Source organism: Caretta caretta, chromosome 5, assembly GCF_965140235.1.
Source record: "Caretta caretta isolate rCarCar2 chromosome 5, rCarCar1.hap1, whole genome shotgun sequence".
NCBI lineage: Eukaryota > Metazoa > Chordata > Testudines > Cheloniidae > Caretta > Caretta caretta.
The window spans coordinates 70,700,611-70,711,713 of record NC_134210.1 but is presented as its reverse complement, the minus strand read 5'-3'; the positions used below and the strand labels follow the sequence as shown (position 1 = coordinate 70,711,713).

Below are 11,103 nucleotides of genomic sequence, written 5' to 3'. Positions count from 1 at the left end.
ATATATTATTGATACAATGTAATCTAACCTTTTGTATTTCAAACACCAAATCCAATAGTATAGTATATATGATAAATACTAAGTAGTTCATAAAATGTAGATATTAAAGAGGATGACAATTAGACCCAGAATCTAAGAATACAATCTGTGTAATGTTTAAAGTGTTGCTGTGAAAAGTTCCTAAAAAGGAAGAGGAATGGGAACCAATAAAGCAAACACCTTTACACCTCAAGAGTTCCCCAATATGAACTATGTCTAGGGTCCTCTGTTAAGTTTATGTTTTGTATATATCTTTTCAAGGAGATAAATTGATACCATTTATCAAAACTTTTATGCTATTTGTTTCTTAAATCCATATAGCCAAATACCACAAGGATAAAGGAATTGTGCCAAATTATACAACAGACTGAGTTTGATCTATATAGTTTCTCTTACCATATGCAGTTAGCTGCCACTCAAAGCCATTCACCATAAGTCAGGGGAATTTGTTTAATCCCCTTTACAAGGCTGCACATTTTAGAGTATGACAACAGAAATCAAAGTAGTTATCTAAAGACAGCTATTTCTTTGGAAATTATACCAGCAGGCCAAGTGTGAAATATACTGGACAGTACTTTCACGGTATCTTTAAAAATATGTACACACCTTTTTCACATACATGTCTCCAATATGGAGATATGAAGCACCCATATTTGCAGATTTTGATGGATTCTAAAATATAATATGTTGACTTTACTGTCAACTATGATGTTTCAGAAAGGGAAAGGAAGGTTACTCACCTGTAACTGGAATTTTCAGAGTATATTCTCTGTGCACTCACCCATTTTGGATGTGAGTTCCCCTTTGTTTTGTAGATGGTTGAGTTCGCTGATGCTCTTTATTGGCATGTCACCTTACAGATTCAGATGTTTGACATGCTGCTATAAAGAGATCCTGCTATCTAATCTACTGTCTAGTCCTGCAAACTACTAATATAGAGCTAATGAAAAAACTGTCCCCTTGGAGATGCTGCTGCTCCTCCTTATATTGCTCTTCTCCATTTTAGTGTCAGAAAGGACCTTCTACTCCCCTCTTAAAATCCTGCTTCTTTTTGAGTTCAGCTCATATCCCTAACTAAACAGGAGATGCTCTCTCAGACCATGAACTGAATCAAGTTATCCAATTGATCAAGATGGGATTCTAAAAAACTGACCCACTGCAACCAACTACCATGATACACCAACCCCCTCTAGGTGTCTAGGAGATGTGCTCTGAGCACCATAAGCTTGAATGCAAGCACTTGCACACACTGAACACTAGGCTGTGCGGGCTCTATAATTGGGTAGCTCACCATTAATAGAGTCCAGATAATAGTATTTACTTTACTAGGGCTCCCAGAAAATAAAAGGTGCAAGCAACCTAGGTATAATTACTTTTACTGCTACCATACTCATCAACTTATGCTAGCTCCTTGGGCAGTCCAGGACCTGGGTATAAAGATCCATGAGGAACTTCAGGCTCAGTGCCAGGGATAGTTCTTATCCTTTCCTCTCACAAAGGAATGAAACAATGGCCTGCAGACCCAAGTGGTTAGAGCTCAATTCTTCTGTCCAGTCTTGTTGGCCCATCTGCACGGTCTTGGTGTCCACACACTAAGTTAACACTTCTGCCTGCAGGCCACTATGCTGTATCCTGTTGCTGTGACTCCTGCCAACAACAGGCTGGTTTACTGTTCAGCTCTCAGTTTCTCAGTCACAGCTCCAAGGCTGTTGCCTGCCCAGCCTTGTCTCTGACAGCTAACACCTCGGCTAGAATTCATGTGCAGCTTCTTGTTCTCTGCCAAGCCTGATCCCTTGTGACCTCTTTCCTATTCTCTTGGCATTGTGGAGGTCTCTACTGACCAGGTTTTGAAATAGGTAACAGTCCTTTCCCTTAGTTCACTCTGGATGGTTAGAAAGCATCCAGTAACGAGCCAGCAAGATCAGTATGCTATAATCCTCACCAAAAGAAGAGATTAGTTTAACATGGTTCAAAGTCTGCAGCTTAAAACTGACAAGAAGGAAGGATGGGTGGAAGTATGATCCCTTTCTTGTTTCATGGTCATCCTGTGCTCCAGCACCAGCAGACAACCAGCCAGCTCTCCATGAATCAATAGCAAGTGGTCCATGACCACATTTTGGAGTCCATTGCTTTAAATCCTACTACTAAATGCTTTATTTGTAAGTGGCATCCATGTGAGCTCCCACATTACTTTCCTGATGGTGCTGAACAAAAACAAATAATTTTGAAAGGAGAAAACATTATTTGCTCCATCACTGGTAAACTATCTGTAACCAATTATGATTCCACAGTAAGGTGATCTTAAAAAGGGTGCTTTGGTACTCCACAATCAATCAGCATGTGCCCAGTGTAGTGCATGCCACACACTGCAGCGTACACCGTTAATTTTGTTCTTTATTCTCTAACTTCTAGTTTAAAATCCTGGAGCTTGGAATTTTATATTTTCTTACCACCTGGTTAAACATCAGTTAACCTCTTGGCTCTGGCTGAATGTGTCCCCCATTAAGACAATGGCATGCTAATTCTGTCTCATATAAACAGCATCCATTGCTATTCACTATCATTAAGCTAAATCAGCTCCTTGGGAGACGTCCTAATAAAGCAAGCATCTGTGCCAATTAAAGGTGTCACAAATAAGTGGTGTATGCTGTAGTTAGCTTTAGAAAATGCAAGACATTCATAATCATTTTAATGAAAAAATATAATCCAGTTAGTGTACTGTCATTTTGACTGCATTTTCCAACAGTCTGCACTTGTTAATTTACTTAATGAAGTTGCTGAAGTAAATTGGGAGTAGTCTCCACTTTATCACTCTCAAATGCATAAAAACAGAACTGAGTTGAATTCTTCTTTTAAATCTTATTAGAAAACAACTCTAAAATATTTTGAAGATGCTCTCATTCTGTTACTTGTTACAGCATTTTCCTTTTTGATTTTTACAGAGTATCTCCTTTTGAATTAAGTCTTTTCCTCATTTTCTTTGGTCAGAAGTCACATATGTTTAGTTTTCTGAAATTAGTATCTATCCTTTATTTACTTGGTACCAGAGAATACTGAATGAGACATCCTCTTCAAGGCCCTTCATTTTCAGTTTTTATTTATTTTTACCATTTTTATTCCCAGTTTTCACAAAAGCCATTATGGGGTTGTTGATTTTTTTTGTTTGTTTTGTTTTTTTTTTGTTTTGTTTTTTTTAACTGATTTTCATTGTATTTTGGAAGTGCCGGAACTCCCTAGACCCATCTCCCTGCTCCAGAAGGAGGCATGGATGCTTGGCAGCCTGGGCCACCCAGGGTACTGAGCTGCCAACTCTCCCCCTGGAGTGGACCCCGAAGGAGAAGAGGTGTGGGAGACAAGGGCACCATCTCCTCATGCTGCCTCCTCCACCTCTTCCACTTCCAGGCCCGCTCCAAGAGAGATGACTCTGTAACCAAGTTACTGAAATGCCATCTCTCTTTCCAAAAGAGGGTGTTGGCTCAGAAGTACCAGAAAGACTCGAACATTGGGGTCCATATTGCTGTCAATCCCAAGTCCACCACATACATATTACCAGCTTTATAGATAGCAAGGACAGTTATCAGCATGGAAAGCAAATTTAAGTTAGTGAATTACTTTTCATGTTAAAATGGGTCAAAAAACAAAAAAATCTTCTGATGTTTTACAACTTTTTTTTTTTTTTTTGGAAAAAGTTAAAAAAAAAAATCAGGAGAAGAGAGTAATATTTACCCAGAAAACTGTAAAGTTAGTTTTCACACTGATTTTCCAGTGTTTTTAATTTTTGTAACAAACACCGATACATTCCTGGGAAATTTTAAACAAAATAAAAAATAAAAATGAAGGGCTTTAGGCGTCCTTCACTAGCAACGCATTTCACAACAGAAAATCCTTATACCCATCAAATGTTACTGAAGCCTCAACCATTTAAAATCACCTCTATTTTCTGTTTTTAATCAACTGTGGTCAAGGCATTGATGACACAGACAGCATATCACCATAAGGTTATCTTTTATTAGAGATCTTATATTCCATTTCCCCAAAAAGATATAAAACCTTCCCAGAGAAAATATCAAAAACCTTCCATTTAAATCAGTTTGTTTCAGAGACAGGATGAACAAGAAAAATCAAAGACATTTAAGATACGGGAATGTAAAAAAATCTCAGGACAGGTACAACTCTGGTCTGGAAAATAATTACAATGTTTGAAACCATATCTTGAACAGCATTTTCTTTAAATCCATATTTGTGGGAAATAAGGATACTTGGGTCTCTTAACCACCAGTGTAGCTATGAAAATTAGAAAAAATGTAAAAGAATATGATTAATTGGATGGTGTATGCACAGGGAATGCACAGAAAACCAAAAATGTCACCAAAACTGCAATAATACAATTAACGTATTGAGTAACCATTCACAGGAGGTATGGAAAGAAGGCAAGAGCCCAATCTTGAATTGATCACCTAAGCAAAATCTCTGCTTGCTGACTTTGGTGGAAGTTTTGATTGAGGTAAGGAGTTCAACACTGGGCCCCAAATTGACTCTCAAGTCATAACTTACCATAACTTATAACTTAAACAGAAGGCATTTAAGGTTTTCCCCCAATAAAAAAAATTAAAATTACTAGAACAAAGCAGAAGTCTGCTGGTAAAGGAGTATTCAGGCATTATGATTGTACAGCTGGTGACAAATGAAAAACTGATACAATACATTGTTTAATTATATTGAAACAGATCCTTTGGAAACAAGTCCAATAGGCAAGAATACTTTAAAATGTATTGCATCAAAACTTTAATTTTCTGCTTAACAGAATTTAAGATATTATTTTGAATATCCTCTTTGCACTGAATGCACAAAGTGCTCTGAAGATTTCTCACCTACGTATGCAACAAAAATAGAAAATCTTACCACAGTTTTCTGCTGGCAAGTCTAAAGATTGTAAATTTCAACTAAAAAGGGGGAAAAAATCAAATACTGTAACCAAGAAAATTTACAGTACATGTTTACTGCACGAAAATATCAATTTACTGTTCTATATACCCTCAAATATAATTCTCACTTTTTATAAACGGTTAGTGGTCAATATATCCTTGACATAATTCACACCAGATTCTACTAAATATTCTATTCTTAAGTACAAAATATTTAGCAGATTGAACTAATTATGAATTATGCAATCATGATAAAGAGAGATCCAAACCATGACAGTACATACAAAAAAAAAAAAAGGTAAAAATTTAATTTTATGTTTGAAGTTGGATGTATGGCTACAAGATATAAACTGATATACCACAGCACCAAAATTATCTAATTAAAATAGTACAGCAGTCAATTTTAGAGTTAGCAGATAGTATGTCTTTTCCAGTTACAAGGGTTTATCATCTATTAATATTAAGAAAATCACTGATAAATGCATAAATAAAGCCTAAGCAAAATGAAGTCAGAGGAACAAAGATTAAGGAGGATCAGTAAAGGGAATAATACTCAGACGCAAATTAGTATATTTTAATTGTAAACAGTAGCTGTATTCAGGGAAAAAGAATTTTCATACTCACATGGCTTCAGCACTCAATGCAAAATACTTGATATGGTGAAAATGAAGTGAGAGGAGTAAGAAGCTATTCCTCAATAAGGTACACATTGACAGCATATGTAAGCATGAGTATTAGGTTTGAAGAGTGGCATTTTTAAAATATAGGCACGTGATTTTCAATGCACCGTTTACTACAATCTGTGAAATGCAAATACATTGTATGATGGGTTTTGCAAACTATGTCTTACACACTATCAATTCTCTGCATCAAGTTGCAGTTTCCTTGACAGTGGCTGAATTAGAATATTGCAATATTCCTTAGTCTTCCAATATTTTGTTTTATGACATCATTTCAGTACATTCAAATAGTCAAAATGTTCAGAAAAACACAGCACAAATTTGGTGCCGGAGGACATAGATCAGAGTGTGGCCAGCATGGTCAAATAGAAGACACACAGTTTAAGTATTATATAAACTACCCTTTTCCCCAAAACAGTGATGTGAACAGTAAAATAGTAACGGGACACATTAAAAAATAAGGCACATTTATCTTGATATGATAATCTTGATACAGAAAACCCATTTCAGAGAACATCAGTATCCAAATGAGTTTTGTAAAAAATCTTGTATTCATGATTATTACAGATTTACTTTTTTATTGTATATGATAATGGAATAATTGCACATATCCCAATGTGTCAAGTAACAAAATGGGACTTTTATTAAATATTTCTATAATTTTCCATTGCAGGATTAATTTGAAATTCTATCTTTTCTTAAGCTATGAAATTCACAAAGTGATGGTAAGGCAAAAAGTGTTAAAATCTACCATCGCTTACAATACGAAGTCTGCTGTCTTTCACTTTACCACAGAATTCAAGTCTCCATCCCATTGAATAAATTGAAATTCAATATGGAATAAACTGAGATTACTGTCACTTGTATAAATGATTTCAAATATTTGGACATTAGCTATTACAGAAGAGCTTTTTATTCCATTTCAGTTCCAAGCTGTATTAGGGATTTCAACATTGCAATTATTTGTACATAAATTAATCAAGGATCAGCAAAAAAAGTCATTTAAGTCCCACTTCCCCTCCCTTCAAAAACAAAAAACCCCAGAAACCATTAATTAGCATTTAACCTGAGATTCAATTTGTTGTCGAGAGGTTAACAACCTTAGAAATTTCTTCAGGTGTTGCATTAACTTATACTGATGTTGGTATTTTATGTAAAAACAAAAAAGTTGTTTGCAACATGGCTATTCACTGTGTTGGTCAAAAAAATAATTCTAGAATGCATGTTTTCTCACAGTATCCAGAAGCTGGAATAACAATGTGCTTCTTTATTGCACGTCAAACTTAGAGGAAATATAACTGCAGATTCCTCTTCACTATATGAATATTAAAGCCAGGTTTCATCTCAGTCGAATCCGGAATGTGTTTATCTCCATAGAACTTATACTGATCTCACTAATATTTCTGGCATCTGGAGGCGAATGCATCAAAGATAAAGATGTAGGTATAAGACTTTCAACGATTAGCTTATTAAAGAGTTTGTGCACCTTTATCTGAAAAATACAAAATTAAATAAAAGTCAATGATATTTAGAAAATCTAATACAAGTTTGAAAGCCAATTTTAAAGTAACTAAGGGCTTGTCTACATGATATAGCAATGCGCACTATTGCTCTATAAATTCTAATGCACACGATTACTGCACACTAACTGGCCTGTGTTGACCCTGCTGGTGTGCATTACAAGTTCCCCACTACGCATTAATGTAGTGCTGTTTGAAACAGTACTACGTGAATGTGCACTAAGGAACTTTTAGTATGCACCAGCAAGGTTAACACAGACCAGTCAGTGTGCAACACCCTAGTGTGCATTGCCGCATCATGTAGACAAGCCCTTAGTTACTTTAAAATTGGCTTTCAAACTTGTATTGCAATTGCAATTACTGCACACTGCAGAACCGTGTAGACAAGCCCTAAGTTAACTTAATTTTAAACCTTTATAATGATCATTATGTCACATCTCATTACAGGCAACAGCATGCATGACAGGGAATCATAACACCAAAGTCATTGAAAATTCCTAACTGACCATATTTAAAATGTTATAAATTATGCTAGAAAGAACCCATTTAGACAGTAGTCACTTTGTGTCACATTTGAAAGCAACTAATTAAAATGTATCAATACACAGGAGGTTTGATTATAAGTATTATGTTTGGCAATATTGTAATGAAAATTTTAATCAAGAAAACATTAAATCTTGCCCCACTAACCTTCCAGACAACCCTTCAGTAAACTACTTCCAGATTGGATTAAACCTACTCTGTGAATTTTATGGATTCATTGCCACCAGACAAAGTTCTATGACCCCCCCGCCACCCAACCTGATTACATAATCAAAGAATCAGAGATGGTAAATTAATTAATGTTTGTGAAGTGTTCGTATACCACAGAGATGTGGGCCATACAAGTACCTAGATACACAGAGCAGTTGATAGAAATGCTTAGGTTGCTGTGATGTTTGCTGCAACCTTCAAGGCAGCATTCACATGGGAGAATTCATATTTATGTTAACTAATCATATGTGAAGACGACAAATATATTATGTAGTTTTAAATGTAAGTATTTCTGTAGTAAAATCATTTCAAATAGTAGCTTTTTGTTTAAAATCATATTTACAGAAAGTTAATAAGACTGAACTCTAACCTGGAAGTTTATGGCAATGTTTTACAAGGGTGTTTTTACTTGCCAATGCCAAATTAACCTACACACATCAGAATCTTCATATAATTGTCAATACAGAACATGTCACTTGGCTTTCAAAACACATTAAATCGCAAGCATCCTGAAAACATGACATTTTAAACAAACAAATAAATGTTCAACCAGAATTCATAAGTAACTGTTCTAAAACATTTTAAATTAAGCATGTATGCAAAAATTATCTTATAAGTTAAAAATCTTCTAATATTTCAACATACCTTTCCCTGAGTAGTAGAGCATAATAGCCCTGTGTCTTTGTTTGAATATTTACAGTCAAATCCTTTTCTGTGAAGGATCAAGGCTGCTTCATCAGATGGCCCAGAATCTGCCTGCAAACAAACAAAATGTAAGTGTACCTTAGAAACTAAATGCTACGAACAGGAGACTTTTAGAACCTCAGACTAATCATTAGGATTTGACCTCTGAGCCACTTATGTTATGAATACCATTCTCCCTAAACCAACAGAACACATTTCATGTAACAGCTGTAAAAAAGACTGAATGTGCAAGAATTGGCAGCAAGATGATTTTTAAAAATGTTCTTTATTTTTCAAATATCTGAAAAACCTGGTCCCAAATTTAAATGTAGTGGTAATAGCTGTATTGACAGGCTTCCCAGAATAAGCAAGGAAGTAAAGGCTTCATAATTATGCAACCACGCCTCCAGGTTTAATTACTGACCATGACTTTGGTCCCTGCCAAGCTTTAACACTTTAGGCTTAGAAACCTAACTACTAATCGGTTACAAAGCGTACTAGAAACTATGACCAATAATGTACAACTATGAGATTAACTGTGCAGATTGGTACATGAGCCCAGAACCCACAAGAGGGAATATGCGAGAATTCAGGTACTCATTGAAACTCAGTTGTGTTTGATCTAATATATAAAGCCTCTTCAAGTAATAATCACCACAATTATTATTACTAATTGCTTATATTACAGTAGCATAAAAAAAGCCTCAATCAGAACCCGGCTTACTAGGGACTCTGCAAAAACAAAGAAAGACAGTACAGCTGTCTGGGAAATAATTCCCAAATTGGAATGAAAAGCCAAAACTCCAAAATTTTTCATAGAAGTGAACTTCTGTAATATTTTGTTTCAGAAATGAAATATGCTCCCAGTGCTCCCCAGGAGCCTGGCTGGCTGCAGAGGAGCCAGGCGACCAAGCTGACAAAGTACACAGCTGGAAACTGAAGGACACCTGCCTGGTTTTCATCACAAGTTTCATAGACATTAACACATTTCCACAGAACATTTTGATTTCAACGAATTGGTGTTTACTGAAGGAAAAAACTTTGCACTGGAAAATTCCTGACCAGCTTTAGCAGAGTGTACCTGCTTTAAAGAGCTTATAAACTCAGATGACAAATCATGCAGGAAAGGGCAAAAGACAGGAAAACACCAAAACATGCAATTTTTATGTACAAATATACTTTTTTTTGGCCACTGAGCCTAAGCATTTGGGACTATGGAGTATTGGCACAATTTTAGAGCTAATCAGAAATTTTCTGAAAAAACACTTTTTCATTGGAAGATGCAGATTTGTTGACAATTAACTTTTCTATGGAAATGTGTAGATTTTGGGGAAACTTTCAATGGAAATCAGGCAGGCAATGGAAACCCACCTAATTTCTGCCAGGTCAACCTTCCTCTCACCTTCACAGCCCACCAAGTGAGTTACCACAGAATTATGGTGCACAGGCTTCCTGGCTCTGCCTTTTAGGGGCAAAAGATTTTTTCAAAAATTGGACATTGGAAAGGGAGGGAATGAATAAAGATAACTTGTCCTTCAATTGAACAGAAAGGTATCTGATAAGACCCTTCCATTTTTTGCCATTTGAACACAAAATGTGGTATTAATATATTATTGACCAAAATAATAAGAATAAATGGGATAAAATAATTATCAATATTGAGTTTCTAACTATGAAATACCACACTTAGTGTTAGTTCAAAACGTAATTTCAAAGTTAATTAAATTACACTCAGAAAACTAGACAAAACATTTTTGTTTTGCACACAAAATAACAATGTCTGTGTAAAGAGCAGGTTCGAGAAACATTATTTAAAATTCATGGTGCAGAAGCCTGACTTCCTATAGGGGTGACGTGATGCTAGAAATGACAAGCCAGCCATCCAGTGGACTTATCTTGTAGTCATCTGCATAACACATGATGGTATGGATATTTCAACTTCATTTTAAATTAAAAATTATCCTAATTAAGAATTTGAATCTATTAAAATAGAAACATATTAATAAAAACAATTACATGTTAATGAATGGACTTCAAGTAAAGTATAGGCATGTCTATGACTTAGTAATCATACAGGCTATGCCTACGCTGCAGAACACTTGCTTCAGCATGTAGGAAAGGTGTAGCAAGACACCGCAGCAAATGCAGGCTACATCCACACTGCAGTGTATAGCTACATAATGCAGTAAAGGTCTCTTGCAGGAAGGAGGCAGAAGGAAAAGGTTCTGGTAACAGGCAGCTGCTAGAGCCTTTCGCTGAAGCCTCCATCCTAACAGAGTCTTGCATTGCAGTGGGAGACAGGGACAGGCACTGCTTAGGCATGTAGAGAGCTGTGATACATGCATCCTTCCTCACTTAAGCAGTGCCTCACCATCTACATGGCTATTTATACCTGTGCTAGGGGAAGAGGGGATGTGCAATGTATGTACTCTAGAAGCTGCTGCAAGGACTGTGCAGTGCAGACATACCCTTACCTAGAACTATTTGTATATACTCATTCTA

The 11,103-nt window shown here is 35.9% G+C and overlaps 1 protein-coding gene across 1 annotated transcript in view; it reads right to left on the bottom strand.

Moving 5' to 3' along the window:
• Nucleotides 1–4,027: 4,027 nt before the first annotated feature.
• MAN2A1 (mannosidase alpha class 2A member 1) overlaps nt 4,028–11,103 on the bottom strand; it is a 213,761-nt gene continuing 206,685 nt past the window's right edge. The window contains exons 21-22 of the mRNA XM_048849432.2: nt 8,563–8,673; nt 4,028–7,136 (exon numbers count right to left, since the gene is read on the bottom strand). Of these exons, the coding sequence (XP_048705389.2) occupies nt 6,984–7,136; nt 8,563–8,673 (264 nt within the window). The 3' untranslated portion in view covers nt 4,028–6,983. The remainder of the gene's footprint in view (nt 7,137–8,562; nt 8,674–11,103) is intronic.